At 52.8% G+C, this 17,708-nt stretch overlaps 1 protein-coding gene and 2 pseudogenes across 1 annotated transcript; 2 read left to right on the forward strand and 1 right to left on the reverse strand.

Annotated features, from left to right (window-relative positions):
- Window positions 1-2,713: 2,713 nt before the first annotated feature.
- On the reverse strand, window positions 2,714-3,692 carry LOC137673567 (signal recognition particle receptor subunit alpha-like). Its single transcript, XM_068418430.1, has 3 exons — window positions 3,534-3,692; window positions 3,310-3,408; window positions 2,714-2,882 (listed from the first exon to the last, which is right to left on the reverse strand). Exons 1-3 carry the CDS (start codon window positions 3,660-3,662, stop codon window positions 2,754-2,756), a joined length of 357 nt encoding a protein of 118 aa, XP_068274531.1. The 5' UTR covers window positions 3,663-3,692; the 3' UTR covers window positions 2,714-2,753.
- Window positions 3,693-4,481: 789 nt separating this feature from the next.
- LOC137673381 (protein FAM118B-like) lies at window positions 4,482-12,488 on the forward strand (annotated as a pseudogene).
- A 1,895-nt stretch (window positions 12,489-14,383) lies between these two features.
- LOC137673382 (FAD-dependent oxidoreductase domain-containing protein 1-like) lies at window positions 14,384-17,636 on the forward strand (annotated as a pseudogene).
- Window positions 17,637-17,708: the final 72 nt, after the last annotated feature.

Genomic DNA, 17,708 nt, shown 5'->3' on the forward strand with positions numbered 1-17,708 from the left:
GTTTCCTTTCTATCTGCCAACGGAGAATTTCAGTTAAAGCTCTCTGTTCCTTGCATTATGAGGTGCAAACCACAATGCCGCCTTCTCTCCTGACACAAGGGCTCCTTGCAACGGAAACTTCTCTCCTTCTCTTCACTCATGATACCACAGATCTCTTTCAAGCTGCCTCTGAATTCTCCTTCCATATCACCTCAACTGCATTTCCTTTGCTTCATTTACAGCCCATTCCTCCTTGTCCTCAACACGGTGCACGGGGAGAAGTGAAGTGCCCTTGACAAGTCAGAGAAGGAAACTGATTTGTTGCTCCTTTCGCACAGTCCCCTCTTTGTTGTCTTGTTTTTGTTGTGATTGCCTGAATACAGGTGAACTATTGGATAATTGCTTGCTTTGAGTATTGTTGTGTGTGGGAATGGAAATTTAACTCATTAGTTAAAATAATGTGATTTAATTTCTAAATGAAAGTAATGAATTTTGAATTTGATGGAATTTTGCTTTGCTCCTCCTCCCTCTTCTTATCAATTCTTCACCATCCTACTGTGACAAACCACGTTGCTCTGGGGACACGGTTGCACCGTGCGGGGCCGGTGGGGCTGGTGCACATTCTTGGACCACAGACACACTTTCCTTTTTGGAAACCAGCCTGACTGCGTTCAGCACGAGCAGTTGTTTTCATGATTCCTGCTGCTTTTGTTGTGCCTGTTCTCGTCTGTATCCAGTGAGGGCCAGAGTTAGCAAACTGGGGTCCCTCTCCTGTTGTGGTGGTCAGGCAAGAAACCAATGCCTGACATCAGAGACAGCCATTCGTGCATCAGGTGGCCTCACAGTTGAGTGCCTGGCCTCACTGCTGTCCTCATGAGGCACCTCCAGCAGTCGGGAGGAGGGGAGAGAGGTGGGTGGTGCGTTCTGTGTCTTCCTGCTGGGATGCTGATGCCCTAAACCCCTCCGCCACGGAGCCAGACCCAGGTCTCTCTCTCAGGAGGCTGGAAGTTTTAACTCGTCCCGCCCAGCTCTGCCAGGTACGATAGCCTCGATTTTAGCAAGATTCAGCACAAGTTATGGTTTGGCCCTCAAAGGAAGAGAATACCCATGATTTCCACTCTCTTGTATGTCCTTTTCCAGTTTGGCAGAAGCCCTTCTGGCCACACTTGCCTACCAACCCGTGCCTGGAGGAACTACTGGCCAAACTGCCGTAAAGTCATCCCATTAAGTTCAGCCCTGACAAAGGGTGTGCTCTTTGCGGCAACCCCTCGGACAGCCGGGGTTTGCTCCCGGGTTTTCCTCAGGGCTGTTCTACACTGGGCACTGCCAAAGGACTTGTCTGTGGTGTGAAGGATCAAAAACTGGGAAACACCAGAATGTGGGAGCTTTCCAGAGCTGTTTCCCCAAGTACTGAAGATCCAGTTCTGCAAGAAGCTGAAGCGAACCCTGCACGTCAGTGGGAGTTTTGAGTAGTATTTTCTCCGCGTCAGTGTTGGAGCGAGTCTGAGAAGGGCAATGAAGCTGATGAAGGGTCTAGAGCACAGGTGGTACGAGGAGCTGCTGAGGGAACTGGGCCTGGTTATTCTGGAGAAAAGGAAGCTCAGGGGAGACCTTATCGCTTCCTACAGCTACCTGAAAGGAGGTTGTAACGAAGTGGGGGTTGGTCTCTTCTCCCAAGCAACAAGTGATAGGACGAAACAGCCTCAAGTTGCGCCAGGGAAGGTTTAGATCGGATATGAGGAAAAATTTCTTCACTGAAAGGGCTGTCAAACACGGGAACAGGCTGCCCAAGGAAGTGGTAGAGTCACCATCCCCGGAGGCATTTAAAAGACACATAAATATGGTGCTTAGGAACATGGTTCAGTGGTGGGCTTGGCAGTGCTGGGTTAATGGTTGGACTTGATGATCTTAAAGGTCCTTTCCAACCAAAACGATTCTATGATTTTGTGATCCTGTAACTCAGATCAGTTGCTGAAATGGTGAAATGCTGAACTGTCGCATTGCGCTTGTAATGGGCAGATCTCAAAGCGCTCAACAAAGTTCATTATGTATATCCGTGGGGTGGTTCAGAGATTAAGAGAAGGCTTCTGGACATGTATGTCTTCCTCTCACACTGTAACTGGTTCTTATCGTGTCTCTTAAATAAGGCATCCACGAGACACTGTCTTTGTGGATCTCACAAGATGTATTTTGCCTGTGCTGAACCACAGTTGTGTGTGGACAGCAAGGGAAGAAGGGATTTGCGCACGCTCAGCTATGGAGTTTTACCAAGTTTATTCCCAGTTTCTTCCTTGATGGTTTTGCTCCAGGGAGCCAACATGAACGTTATTGATGGTGACGTGGAAGAGCTCTTCTCGGCGGGGGAAAAGCCGAGGGAGGACCAAACCCGGTGCACACTAGGCCTCGCCAGTCCTGCGCCGAGCTGTGTGCAACCTCAGCCCTCCCTGCGGCCCCAAGCCGGCTCAAAAACAAAACACACCTTCAAACCCCTCAAAAAGCACAGCAGGTCCTTGCGCTGCCCGTGCAGCACGAACAATACAAAGCTCTGGCTTCAGCCTCCCCGCGAGGGAGCCTGCGCCGCTTAAAACAGAATGAAGGAACCCAGGGGAAAGGGTTTTGCTGGATAAAAGGAGTTTTATCCAAAAAAAAAATATATACCCCTCGTGCTGGCATCCCTTCATTCTGTTCTGCACTACACGGGAAAGACTAGTCGGTAACGGGGTAAAGCATGTTCTTCTCAGACAGCTGCAAACAGCAATTTGGTGGATTTTTTTTTAGGCCTTCATGAGCGCTGCGACCACGGCCTTGGCATTAAGGCTTTGCAGATCACAGTAAGTTTGTCCGGTACCAACGAAAACGATGGGCTTGCTCGTGATGTAGGTCATGGAGATGGCGGCGCCGACCTGCCGAGGACAACAAGCACCGTTAGCAACTCCCCTGCTACCCCCCTCAGGGGAACACCTCAAAAAGCTTGTCAGATAGTGAGCCTCCTCCTACTTTCCAGATCTGTATGGTCACTATATGCCCTGCTGTGGTGATGCATAGAAACCAAGAGACCTCACGGCTCCATTCTCCACGTGCATGGAAATGAGGAGGGCGAGTCCATAGGAGGGTGACCAAGCTGGTGAAGGGTCTGGAGGGTCTGACCTACGAGGAAAGGCTGAGGGAGCTGGAGTTGCTAAAGTTTTGGTTAAGTGGCTTAAATGCAAGAAGGTGGCAGGGGACAGTGGCCAGGACAGCGCAGAAGCGCCCTGTGTTTGCCAATTCCCATCTCTTCCCCCTCTGGTCCCCAGTGGGAAGCTCCATGCAGAGTCGTCTCGGTCTCCTTACCTTGTCATCAATGGTATCAAATTTGGTGAGGACAATCCCATCGATGAGCCGTGGTGTCTGGGCCATGGAGTGATCAGCCAGCGCCTTGTTGAACTTGACCTGAGGGAGAGAACTGATCCAAAAATCATGTTCATGGTGCTGCCGCTGTCCGAATCTCTGATAAAACCTCCAAAGCACAATTTTTTTCCCCTCAATCTTTCAGGAAACAAAGCCCCGACACTCACCAGCTGATCCACAGCCTCATTTCCCACCAGCACTTCCCCAACGAACAGGACCAAGTCGGGAGCGTTGACAGCGATGAGTTTGGCCAGCGCCGTCATCAACGGAGCGTTGTCCTGCATGCGGCCCGCCATGTCCACCAGCACCACATCAAAGCCCTGGTTCCGAGCTGGGAAGACGAGGAGACAACCTTAAGCAGGACACTCCCCCAAAACGGCATCTCCCGACGGTGGTTTTCCACCGTCCGTAAGAGATGGCCTCCGCGGTGATCCCCGCGGCATCCTTGCCGTAGCCCTTCTCGTAGAGTTGCACCATGGTTCGCCCGCCGTGGCTCTCCGGAGGGTGCAAAGCGTTGAGGCGACGGGTGTGGGTGCGGAGCCGCTCCACCGCTCCCGCGCGGAAGGTGTCGCAGGCGGCAATGAAGACGCTGAAACCATTCTCGATGAGCGAGAACGAGATCTGTAGGTGGCAACGGATCAAAAAAAAAGCCACAGTCTGACCCCATCACCCCGCTCCCAGACAGCCAGGAGGACACAGAATTACAGCAGCGAGCCGAGGCCAAGCGCTGCTCTCGCTACCTCACAGGGCTGGAGACACATTGCACGGACACAAACCAAGCAAAGAGGCAGCTCAAGGAAAGGACATGAGGGAGGAAGGGCCCTGAGGACTAACAGGCCACAGTCACTCCCACTAAGCCTACAGCAGCCCCCGCACCCTCACACCGCCCCCTGACAGGCGGCAGCCACCGCACCAACCTCCGCCGCCGCGCACAGGCTGCGACTGCCAGGTGCATGCGCCCACCGCCTTTTATACCCCGCGAAGCATCGCGAGAATTCAGTGAAATCTCGCGCAATCCCCTCCCCACTGCCGCGCGCAGGGGGCGGGGCAGGGCGCGAGGCGCCTGCGCGGGGCGGGGCGTCTCCGCGTGTGGCCGGGCACGCGGCGCTAGGTGCATGCGGGGCGGGAACCGGGGAGAGGAGGCGGGGGAGTGTTGCCGTGGCAACGGCGGGCCAGGGTAGGTGCTGCCATGAGAGGAGCCCCGAGGGCGACGGAGCTGGGGGTGAGCCCGAGGGGGGCGGGGGTGAGCCCGAGGGGGCCGGGGGGCACAGGGACCCAGCTTCACCTCAGCGTTGCCACTCTGTCAGCCCCCCCCATACCGTCACCCTCTTTAAAAGCCATTTTCTTGGCCGTTTTTTCCCCCCTCAGCTTCCTCCCTGCCTGCTGAAATACCTTCTTCTTGCTTTTCCCTCAGGTTTAGCGTGAGAGGGGGCGAGGAAGGGGCGCAGCAGAGAGGAAAGGTAAGGCCTCGAGGCACCGGCCGTCCCTGAAGGTGCTAAAACCCCCCTCGCTGGGCTTCGCTGTGTTCGCTCTCGGTTTTCATGAAGCTGGTGGGAGCCCAAAGCAAATGGAGGATCACAGCGTTAAATACAAACCTCTGATGTGTTTTAAGGGCTTGTTTTCCTCGTGCCACCGGTCTGCATTACCTCAGAAGCCTGTCCCTTCCTAGGGTGGTTTTGACGAGCCGTGCGGGCCTGCTCCCATTGTGACTCCCACGGAGTCGGACAGGGAACAACTCATTAACATCCTTTTGGATTCTTCTAGCCCAAACGTAGCGGGTTTTAAACTGGAATGTAACGTTTGTCTTATCCCAACATCTTGAAGCCGCTTAATTAAAAAAGGAGATGTGAATTACGCCCTCACTGGGGGTAGTTCTTCTCAGCGCTCAAAGCAGCTAAAAATAATTGATGAGCAATGACTTTGTACTTGCTCCTTGATATAATTTGAGGGGCATTTATATAAATTGAGGGGTAAATCTTCCAGCATTGAGCTGGAAGCACGCAGTTTTTACTTCCCTTAAAGTGTTCAGGTCAGGCGTGCCGGTGTAGCTTTACTTGTGTAGTAGCTGCTGAGCATGGAGACAAAGGGCATCCGCACCTTTCCCCACCTCCTTCGGTGGTGAGTCGGTGGAGAAAACATCTCATTCATTTCCCCAGGAGTGGTTCTGCAGGCTGGAGTCTGGCGTTGACAGAGCAGCATAGTCCTGTTGTGCGTGTTTTGTGGACTTACAGCAAGGTTTTTGTAAATACACGCTCAAGTGTGAGCCTCGGCGTTGATTTGGCGTACGCTTTGGTTAGGTGTTTGGTTTTAGCTGGGCTACATCTTTGTATTCGGGGCGTTTTGCAGCTGAGTGTGTCTTTATATGACATATGGGATTGTTGTGGTTAGGTTTATTCAGTGTTGCTGACTTGGGGCATCAAGATAACGGCTCCTTGCTGCAATCTGTCCCTCAAAGATCTATTAACTGATAGGGTTATTTAAAAGGTAAATTAACTGATTTCTTTGGTGTGGAGGACTCTGTGCAGGAACTCTGTAAGCATATTATGTAATTTATTAACGTAATTTGTTAATGTAAGCCATTAATAAAGGTGATGAGAGACCAGGCCGTGAGAGGAGAAGGGGGCAGGCGAGCCAAGAACCCAGGGAGTTTGATGTTTACGCTCTCTCCGACTCCCTGTAGTCTAAATAGCTGGAATGTTCCCGAAGGCTCGAGGAGGAAGACTGGGGAGACGCTTCTTATCTTGTAAGTGCCCGTCGCTCTCTCTCCTTCACGGCAGCCACGTTCATGGCATGGCAGGGTCCCCTCGGTGCTTTTTTCCCCGCAGCAGTGGTGCCACGCGCTGAGGTAATGCTGTTTAATTTCGGTTACCTCGACCATGCCGGCGTGATTGATGCCCCTGGAGAGCAGAGCTTCTCCCCAGGCCTAAAATCTGGAGGTTAATATTTCTTAGCTGAATCTCCAAGACTTGTTCTTAAGAGAAATAAGCACTTTTTTGGAGACAGAAGACAACTAGATATTATTTCTGATGGTTTGTTTTTTTTTTTCCTTTTTGCCTATCTGCATTAAATAAGAATGAAGAGTGAAGTTCATGATATTAGACAACTATTTCTTGGTAACTATAATTAGAAAGGGCGTTTTTTCCTGTGTTCAAAACGACTTTTGAAATGTCCCTAGTGCTTAAAAATTGAACTGATAACTCCTGTTCTGCTGTTTAAAGTAATGCAGACATGTAGGACGAGCGAAATAGGAACAGTGCTCAGGCAGGTGAACAAGCAAAATGAGGTAGGAGTTTATAAACAGGCTTGATATTAGAGCCTTAGCAGATAATTCGCAACCGAAAGCTAATATAAACTTAAATTATAGCTGTAAACTCAGCTGGTTGAGAAGCTGGGGAAGTTTTTACCTCAGCTGTTAGACATGCTGCTTCGGAGGGGCTTGAGGGCAGACCTGGACAGCAGCGGGAGTTCAGCGTGTTGCTTTTCACCAACTTCCTTCTTAAATATTCCCGTTAACGAAGGTTACAGGCTTTAATCCCTAGCTCGTCTTAAAGCGTCTTTGCACCGTTAATTAACGTTTGGCTGGCATTGTGGAAGCAGCCTGTTCTTCCAGAAGAATCAGCTAATCCAAAATGAGAGATCTTACCCTACTAGAATTTAAAAAAAAAGAGGGTTTTTTCCCCCTTGATGTTTTCCATCCTGACTGTGCTTGGTTGTATTCACTCAGGGCGAGTTTGACCTTACTGCTTGAGTGTCCAGTGGGTTCTCTGCAGTAAAATAATTTTGATTTTTTGAGGTGATGGGCAGCTAAGTGGTGTTTCCGGAGGCAGGTTGTGAAGACCAGCTCTCTGAGGTGTTATAATATTATTATATTATTATGTTGATATATTATCGTCGTACTTATAATTAAACATTTTCAGAAGCGGTCAGAAATGAAAGGCTGGCAAGCACCTGCGAGAGTCGCTGTGCCCTGTTTTCATCATCCCCCATCAAAAGATGACTGTTAGCTAGATTATTGGGGCCCCTTCTTAAACGATCCCTGCCAACGTTTGCAGCACCGCTGAGGTTTGTACAAGTTTCACCTGGCAGCCAGCACCTTCCCCGCCGCTTTGCCGCAGCGGAGCGATCGTGGGCATCTCATTTGGAGGACAAACCGCTCAGATCTCACCGAGAACCCCAGTAAGAAGCTGGGATTTTGGGCCGGCAGCTCTCACGCTGACGTCTGCCTACCAGAATTTTTACTGGACCATCATTACAATTAGCAAGAAAAAATGGATGAGGGTGAAGAGTTCTGTCTGCTTTCTTTCCCTTTTAATAATTTGGAGAGGCAGAGTGGGAGAGGACCGTGTGCTGGCAGAGCTTTTGTACTTTATATCGTGGGCTGTTGAAAGAGTTCTCAGCCATGGGACTTCCTTTGCGAGATCCCACCGCCTGTGGGATACGGCGGGCTGGATCATCCTTCTCTCATCACTGGAGAATTAAATGCTCTCGGTGGCTTTTTGTAGCCAACAACAAGGTTTTTGTCTTTCTTCCCTCCTGCTGTTTATCCCAAGCAGCAAGTTTTGCCTCGGAAAGGGGGGGAGTGCCTGCTCCAAGATACGGGCTCTTGGGTGAAGACAAGGTGAAACGAAGGGTTTGCAACCCGGTTCTGTCCAAAGCAACCCCACAATTTGGTCGAGCTTCTTTGTAAAGTTCAGGAAGTGGATGAGACCTGTGGGGGCAGAGTTCAGGAACAAAAATGTGCTGTTCTCAGCCCAAAGGTGATCTCATAAAGATAACAAACGCCGGTTATTTCTCCGCCCGTGAAACGCTGGTCTGTTCCACGTCGCGTTGCATGTGTGTAGTGACTTTGCTTGTGGTGATTTGTCTACTAGAGAAACTGGATTGCTTCTATGCTGAGCCTGGGTGAAGGAACATCGGGGCAAGATGGAATGCCACCTGCGAAAAGGCCCAGGTAAATTTAATTCTACTCCAGCGAATTTCTTCTGATAAGAGCTTTTTCCATAACCTCGCGTTGTTCTTTGAAGAGCACGAGACACTTGGCACCGAGCCCCAGCGGTCGTTTCGGTTGCTGAGCCAAGGCCTTAACACCCAGAAAGTACTTTGTTGCTGTTTTTTTTCTCTAACCCCTAAGCCAGGATGCATGGTTACCCAGAAAGCTGTTTTTTTCCTCCACTGCCTCCACGGTTTTAGCCCAGGTCCTGTCCGTGGGGTCATGGCAGGTGTGGTGGTCGTGCTTCTTCACTTGAGCTGGATGCCGGTTCCCAGGAGAACAGGCAATTACTCAAATTAGTATCAAAATATCAGCGTGGGAACAGAATGCCTCTTCCAGAGCTGTCGCTTAGGACGTTAAGACTTGGGTATTTGTTCTTATTTTGGATTTCAGTCCCTAGGTTGCTGGTTGTGTTTTTATGCTTGCTCATTAGCATGAATACTCATTTATTCTTTGCACGTGAGGCTTGCAGTCCCAAAATTAAAACCCATTTATCGCCACTAACGGTGAAAACCTCCTCAAGAAAAGGGTTAACATGTCTGTTTTCGCAGTGGAGGGGAGGCAAAGCTCCATCTGTGCACTGTCGGTTTCCTTTCCCCCTTCTCACTAAACATCACGTGTTTGCAGATAAAAACCATTCCTTCCAAATGAGCTGCCTCCCTGGGCTGCTGCTTCCATCCTCTGGGAAGCTGGAGCTGGTCCCCTGCTTCAGCAAAGCAGCTTGGTGTCAGGCAAGGCGTGATGAGGAGATGCACATCTACTTAATAAACAGCAAATTTAAAAGCACTGTGCAGGTGGAAAGCTAGGAAAATAAGGAAGAGGGGAGGAGGAGGAAGGAGAATATAGCCCCACAGCTCTTTCAGAAGTATTCCTGGGCCGTTTGGCTCCCCAGTAACCGTCTGGGTAATGGACTCGATTGCCAAATGCGTTGTGATTATGTACCTCGTAACTGTGGGAATTGGTGACGTTGATCCGTGGAGCTGCATGCTGTCTTTGAGGGACACCAAGCTGTTCCTTTCATCCTCTGTTTCTGGGAGGACCCTAATGTTGATTCAAAATTTAGGCAGAGGGCACCTCCCTTGTCCTCGGTCTTCATGACCCGAGACATCCTTCCATCTACGACGATACCTACTTTCTCCTCTTGCAGGAAGCTGTTGCAAAGCCTCAAAACCAAGAAGCCTCGGGAACTCGTTTTGGTGATCGGGACAGGAATCAGCGCAGCAGTTGCTCCACAGGTCCCGGCACTGCAGTCTCGGAAGGGATTAATCCAGGCCCTCCTGGATGCTGCTAATAAGTATGATCTGCTGGAAGATGAAGAGAGCAGACGGTTTCAAGAGCGTCTCGATGAAGACGAGAACTTGGTTCACGTTGCCCATGACTTTATCCGGGAGCTGTCACCGGTGAGTGTGCTTGTAGGAGGGGTTTAGGTTCTGATTAGGATTTGGCTTTTGGAAGTAGCCTAATTTGGTTCTCCAGCATGCCCCCAGCTCCGATGATGCCTTTATCTAGAAGGAACCACAAGTGCAGTTAACTGTGCCGGGTTCCTGAGGCATAACTCTGCTGTGGACACCAGCTTTTGGGTATTTCACTGGGAGTATGCTGGGGGGGAGTACCTGGTACCAGAGATTTAAATATTCCAACTCTGATCTTAATCTCTCTCCCCTTCCCAGCGCAGGAGCAGTGTTCCCACAAGCTTTTTTGACGACTGTTTATACGAGGTGTTTGATGACCTGGAATCTAAAATGGAAGATTCTGGGAAGCAGCTGCTTCAGTCTGTGCTTCAGTTGATGGAGAAAGGGGCGCTGGTGTTAACCACAAACTTTGATAACCTGCTGGAACTGTACGCAGCACAGCAGGGGAAGCCTCTGGAGTCTCTTGACCTGACGGATGGAAAGAAGGTAAACGATGCTGATCTTTTTTAAACGTCAGGGCTGAGCTGGGACACCGCAGGACGGTGGCGGCTGCGGGATGTGCCCTCACACCCGTGTAAGGGGATTGTGCTGCTTGTAGTAATTTAACTGATGTCAGACAAACCTCCAAGCAGAGGCTCCGCCCGTTTGGGGCAGTGAGCAGAGGAATGAAGACGAACGCTGGTTTCTGAAATGCTGTGCTTGCTGGCTGACATCCATTGCTCAGGAGGAGCCCTGAAGCCTGGTATTTCTTTGATCTCTGTCCTTGAAACGTCTGGCTTGGCCTTGCTGAAGCCTTGCTTCCACATAAGGCGTGGGTTGATGTTTCTAAGCGACACGGGGAACTCCGTGCGAGACACAAAGCTGACCTTTCTATTTTTATAACGTGCTGCTGAGTCCTTCTTGTGACGGAGCATTTTCGGGGCTGTAGCCTTCGAGGCTTCCCCCTTTCCCCGTGTCCTCTTTCTGAAATGGCGGCATGGCTCCTGCTGCCTCATTCCAGCTTCTTATGCCATGCTCTTGTATCTGTAGCCATGAGCTTCGCGCGAGCTTCCCTCCTTTTGCCCCACGTCTTCAGTCAGGCAGAAAATGAGGCTGTGAAGCCCTGAGCTCTTTGCCACCTGCCCACCTCATCTTCCCACCGTGGGTTTTACCGCTGGGTCCTTCTGTTCGCATGTTAAACACGCGCCACATGTAGGTGCTGCACGGTACTTGGTCTCTTTCCATTCTGACTCATTTCTGTGCTTCATGTTTCCTGCATGACCCCTTAATCTACCGGGCTGGAAGTACTGACAGTGTTACAAATAAGCATTCTAATTATTGCGAGCTTAAACGAGCTAAGGTCCACAGGAGTAAACTGAGAGCTTCGGAAGTGGCTTTCTGAAATGAAGGTCAGCTGTTGAGCTCCTTCAGAGCTTCTCAGAGCCTAGAGGGGCCAAGAAATAAACTTCGTAGGCATGAGAAGCATGCTGATGTCATATTTATAGAGTTTTCCCCCTTTTTCTGCTGCGTCTGGTGTATTGATTCGGTCTCTCCCCATCACATTCGCCGTTCAACTGAAGCGTTGACCCAAACAAGCGCCAGAGGCTGCGATGTAGAGGCTGATGGACCCATTGAGGAGATAAGATGAGGGGGAAGCTGCCTCTTTGAAACACTTCCCTGAAATGGTATTTTTTGTGCAGGTGCTGGAGTGGGCGAAGGGGAAGAGGAAGCGCTGCGTCCTGCATTTCCACGGCGTTTACACCAACCCCAGCGGCATCGTGCTCCACCCGGCCGGCTACCAGAAAGTGCTGCGCAAAACGAAGGTGATGGTGAGCGAGGCAGCCTTCCCTTCTCTCTGCAGGGCATGCTTTGGGGTGCCAGACGTTGTCTATATACATATCCCCGTTCCCGGTGCGAGCTCCGGGCATAGACTCAGCTGAGTTTAAAGACTGGGCTTCGCACAGGGTGGTGGGAGAGTCCTGAATTTTGTGAAATAAGAGGAGAGATGGATTCTCTAGCCCTCTGAGTTGCAAAAACACCTCACCACGCTCGTGTTGAGGACGACGGAATGATGACAGTCTCATCAGCAATAAGGCAGGTGCTGTCTCTTGTGCCTTGTGAAGATAAAGCTTGCCTTGACTAAGAACCTCTTTCCCTTTTTTAAAGCGAGAGATTCAGAAGCTGTATGAAAAGAAGTCGTTCCTGTTCTTGGGCTGTGGTAGCACTGTTGATGACACCACGTTTCAGGCCCTGTATTTAGAGGCTGTGAACCACAAGTCAGACCTGGAGCATTTCATGCTGGTACGGAGGGGAGACGTGGGTGAGTTTAAGAAGTTCTGTAAGAACAAGAAGGACAAAGGCATTGAAGTGATTTCGTACAGCGATGAATACGCAGACTTGCCCGAGTACTTTGAGAGGCTGGCGAGCGAGATCTCCACGCGGGGTCAAACAGGTAGAGGGTTTATGGGCTGTGTGGGATGACTGTCTGCGTACATCCACCCTCGCCCCACTTAACTCGGGGATCCCGTGGGCTTGGGAGCATAGACAGTGTTAATAGCCCCTTCTCTGCACTCTATTATTCCTTAAGCTTTTTTTTTCCTCAAAAAAATTGTCTGGGTTTACTTTTATGAAATCGCTGTGTGTTCTTTGCTCTCTCCTAGGTGTGCCTAAGAAGAGACGATATCTCAACAGCTCTGCTGCTGCCCCACGCCGAGATTAAAGGTGGGATTCTCCCGAGCTGAAGAGAAACTTCACCCTTTGCGACTCGCCAGGAGCCCAGCAGCCTCTCAGGCAGGTTTTGCAGAGCCTTTACTGTCCTGCAGGATGCACCACTTGAGCACCAGACCCAGACTGCGGCGGGGGACTCCCTAGGACGGGCTTAAGCCAGAGCCAGTGTTACCAATACTCAAAAATCAAATAAAATTCAATCTTAATAAGATAGGTATACTGGGAAAAGGGGTACTGTGTTTGCTATAGAGTCTGTAGAGTTAGCCATAGGTTGTTAAATTTTAACGGGTTACCGTGGACACCCCGTTAGGTGACTTACTGGACCTTTTGTGCTGTTAAGAGACCGTCAGGGACACTAGTTGAATACAATAGGGTTAGCTGGACTTCTTGCTTTGGAACCAGCTAGAACTGGTCTTGAGGTTTGACCAAGAGCCAAGGTGCTAATACGCCTGCGCAAGAAGGAGAGGTGAAAAGTGCACAGCGAGGAAGACATACGGCCTGCATCGCGGACACCCCGTCCCACGACCACCAGAAGAAAATACGCATGCGCAACTCGGAGGAGTTAAAGGCGGAGACTATGGAAATGATTTCTTGGAACTCATTATAATAAAGACCACCTTTTCGGGGAAAAGTTATGCATATGTATAGGAATTCTTGGAATTATAATGAATATGTAACATTTTACTACATAAATACAGAATGATTTCTCAAGGGAGACGCGCACGGCTTTGGAGGGGCTACCCGCCGTGCTGCCCAGCGCTGCAATAAAGCTGTGCCTGCTTCTTAATGCTACATTGGTGTTAAGAGGTTTTATTCCTGATTTCGGTGACACCAGCAGCTCCCAGGGAGGCTTACATGGTTTAAGGCCAGTCTAGGTGAGGAGCAAAGCCCACTGCTGTCGAGCTGCTGCCCACACGCATGGAGCTGAGCCGGGACACTGCAGGCCCCGGGCAGAGCCTACTCGCACAGACGCCTGGTTTAACATACTAATTAATTGTCTTTGTTACCACGGTTGGGAGCATGGTCTCCCTGGAGGAGCTGCAGCCTCCTCTAATTTCATACTTAGTGCTTTTGTATTCTGTACTTTGAATTAAAAACATGAAACTTGAGCATTTTCTTCCTTGAAGCTCTAGTTTTCTAGTCCGGTCTTTATACTGTATTTTATATGTCAAAGCTTGTATTAAAGGCCTCTTCACTTCACTTTTGGCTGGTGTGTGATTTACACGCCCTCTTAACGACCTCACACAGGCAGTTTTGTTTCCCCTCCAAGCAGGAACTATGTCCTGCCTGGAGGCAAGTTATTTATACACGGAGAACAAATGATGAAGTTTATTTTATATAAATTATGTCTCTTAGCAGACAGCATTCGATTTATTGCACTGTAGCACATCTGCGATACAGAGCTACGAGACATTGTCAAGAGAGTTTTGTGTTATTCAGTGTAGCACTTCAGACCGGGATCAAGAGGCACTCGAAGGCGGCGGGGGGGGAGAAAGGGTGCAGGAAAGCAGCAAACAGCCACCATTATCTCCCAGTATTAATTTGGTTTGTTTTTTTCTCTTTTTTACTAGCAAATAAACGCTGAGGCCAGCAGGCAGGAGACAGGCAGGGCCACGCCGCTTTCCTTCTCTATGGGCCCAAGCTGCTGCAGCTCTCCAGCTCCTGCCCCAATACCTGGTGTCCAAGTACCCTGCTCCAGAGTCCCGGTGCTGACAGAAATGGGGACTTTAAGGCAATTCAGCATCTCCCCTCCAGCCCAGCACAGGCTTTATCAGCCACCAGCAGTGACACTAACAGCCAGCTCTTCTAACGTTGCGGCTGTCCTGCTCACCCCTGACAAAAATCACTCTAAACTGGTCTTAAAAATCAAAAGCGGCTCAAAAAAAAACCCCGGGGGCTCCCGGGGGGAATGGGGTGAAGGGGGGGTCTGTGGGAGGGATAGGTGGGAATTGGGGGGGGGGTCCCAGGGGTCACTGACGAGACTGGGGGCGCCCAGAGGGGCTTGGGTGGGTCCCAGGAGACTGGGGTGGGGTTCTGGGGGGTCCCAGAGGGGACTGGGGAGCTGGGGGGGGTCCTGGGGGTTCCCAGAGGAGACTGCGAGGGTCTGAGGGAATTGGAGGGGGTGTCCCAGGGGACTTGGGGAGGTGCTGGGGGGTCCCAGAGAGAACTGGGGGGTCCTAGGAGGGACTGGGGGGGCCCCAGGTGACTGGAGGGGGGGTGTCCCAGGGGACTGGGGGGTCCCAGGGGTGACTGGAGGGTACCAGGTGACGAGAGGGGGCTGTCCCAGGGTACTGGGGGAGGTCGTGGGGGATCCCAGGAGGGACTGGGGGATCCCAGAGGGGACTGACGAGGGTCCCAGGAGACTGGGGGGCTGCAGGGGGTCCTGGGGTGGATCTCAAAGGGAGGCACTCAGGGAACTAGGGGTGGCCTGGGAGGGTCCTGGAGGGTCCTAGAGGAGCCTAAGGGGGTCCTGGGGGATGCAGAGGGTACTGGGGGGTCCCAGAGGTAACTGGGGGGTCCCGGGGGGGCTGCCAGCTGTGCCCCCCCTCCACCCCCCCACATCTGGCAGCCCCCCCCCAATATACCGGCAGAGCTGGGGCTGGGGCTGAAGCGCTTGGGTCAGACTCTGAGGGATCAGTTGCCGTCTTGGGGGGATGGCTGGGGGGGCTGGATCCCCCCGGGGACCCCCCCGGGCCCACGACCCCCCGAAGAAGCCGACGTGGTGGTGGTGGGGAGCGGCATGGTGGGCTGGTCGGTGGCGTATTGGCTGCAGGCGCTGGAGGGTCAGCGGCACGGCATGAAGGTGCTGGTGGTGGAGCGGGACCCCACGGTGAGACACCCCCCTGCCGGGGTGGGCTACTGCCTTAGGGACCCCCCCTGAACCCCATTTTTATTTGGGGGGGGGGGGCTTTTCTCCTCCAGTATTCCTGAGCGTCCACGGTGCTGTCGGTGGGGGGGATCCGGCAGCAATTTTCCCTCCCGGAAAATATCCACGTGTCTCGTTTCTCCGCCAGCTTCCTCCGCAACATCAACGTCAGTGGGGTTATTTGGGGGGGGGGCGTATTTTTGAGGTGGGGGGGTCCAGCCTCACTCATTGGGGTACCCCCCTCCCCTTCCAGGAGTACCTCGGGGTACCGAACGAGCCCCCCATCGACATCCAGTTTCAGCCTTCAGGGTACCTCTTCCTCGCCCCCCCTGAAGGCGCTGCGGGGCTGGAGGCCACCGTCCGGCTCCAGAGGTGGGGGGGACACACGTAAACCCCCCCCAGGAGGGTTATTTTTTATGGAGGGGGTCTCATCCTGACACACTCCACTTCATGCTGCCTGTCCCCAGGGAGGAAGGGGCGCAGGTGGCCCTGCTGTCCCCTACCCAGCTGAAGGCGAAATTCCCCTGGATGGACATGGAGGACGTGGCCGTGGGGTCATACGGTAAAATGGGGGGGGGCATGGGGGCCCCCCCATAACACCCAACCCCCATCCCCATTCTTCTCCCCATCCCCATCATCCCCATCCCCACTGGGTTCATCCTTCCTCCTCACTTCATTTAACAAAAGAAGGGTCCAGCCCCCCAAATTTGGGGGTTGTGGGGTTTTTTGGAGGGGGGGTGTCATGCCACATTGCCCCCCCCCAATATGTTCCCCCCCGCCCCGCACCAGATCTGGAAGATGAAGGCTGGTTCAACCCCTGGACCCTCCTCAACGCTTTTCGACGTAAAGCCACGTCCTTGGGGGTCCACAGCTGCTCCGGGGAGGTGCGAGGTAAGGAAGGGGGGGGGACACACACAAAAATGGGGTGTGTCCCCCCCGTGGGATCCCCCCACCCCAAACCCCCCCCCAGGTTTTGTCACCTCGGCCGAGGACATGATGCCACGGCACGGACCGGCCCCGCTGTCCGCACGCATCAAATACGTCCATGTGAGTACATGTGTGTGTCCCCCTCGCACCCCATGCGGGGGGGGGTCCCCACGCGTGTCCGTGACCCCCCCCACGCGTGTGACACCCCACACACACACAGATCCACATGCCGGACAGCCGGGAGTACCAGCCCGTGTCCTGCGCCATCGTGGTCAACGCCGCGGGCGCCTGGGCCGGGGAGCTACTGGAGGGGACGGGGCTGCCCGGGGGGCTCTGCCAGCCCCCCCTGCCCATCCAGCCCAGGAAGAGGTACGGGGGGGAGGGTTTTTTTTTGGGGGGGGGGCAGATTTTTTGGGGTCGGGGGGGCAGATTTTGGGGGTTTATGGGGTGGGGGCACATGCTGGCATCACCTCGCTGTTGTGGGGGGTGCTTTTTTGGGGGGGGGGTCACATCCCATCACCCCCAACCCCTCCATCTTGAAGGGTATGGGGGTGACCCCCTCACTCCTTTCCTTTGGGGTGGAGGGTCACATCCTGAGCCCCTCAATGTTTTTGGGGGCCCCCCCACCCCACAGGTACGTCTACACGTGGCACTGCCCCGACGGCCCCGGCCTCTCCTGCCGCTTCCTCATCGACACCTGCGGGGCCTACTTCCGCCACGACGGCATCGCCGGCAACTACCTGGGGGGCATGAGCCCCCCCGAGGTGAGCCCCAAACCGGGGGCACCGCGTTATTTACACACGCACACACACGCGGGTTTGGTTTTTTTAAATTTTAATTTATTTTTTAATTTATTCTTATTAAATAAGAATTATTTTTAATTATCATTTTTTTATTATTTATTATTGGGTTTAATTATTCTTTTTCTTTTATTTTCTTTATTATTATTTTTAATCACTTAATTATTTTTAATTTATTCTCATTAAATCTGTTCTTTCCCCCACCCCAGGAGGAGGAGCCGGACCCCAGCGACCTCTCGGTGGACGACGGGTTTTTCCAGGAGCGGGTCTGGCTGCCGCTCGCCCGCCGCGTCCCGGCCTTCGAGTCCCTCCATCCCTGCGGCTCCTGGGCCGGTTACTACGAGCACAACGCGTTCGACCGGAACGGGGTGCTGGGCCCGCACCCCCGGCTCGAGAACCTCTTCACGGCGGCGGGGTTCAGCGGGCACGGGCTGCAGCACGCGCCGGCGGCGGGCAGGGCCGTGGCCGAGCTGGTGGTGAGGGGCCGCTACGAGAGCCTGGACCTGCGGAGGCTGGGCTGGAGGAGGCTGGTGGAGGGGGAGCCGCTGGCGGAGGGCGGGGTGGTGTGAGGGGAAACTGAGGCAGGAGGTGGGGAAACTGAGGCACGAGATGGGGAAACTGAGGCAGGAAGGTGGGGAAAC

This window comes from Nyctibius grandis, chromosome 25, assembly GCF_013368605.1.
Source record: "Nyctibius grandis isolate bNycGra1 chromosome 25, bNycGra1.pri, whole genome shotgun sequence".
Taxonomy (NCBI): Eukaryota; Metazoa; Chordata; class Aves; order Nyctibiiformes; family Nyctibiidae; genus Nyctibius; species Nyctibius grandis.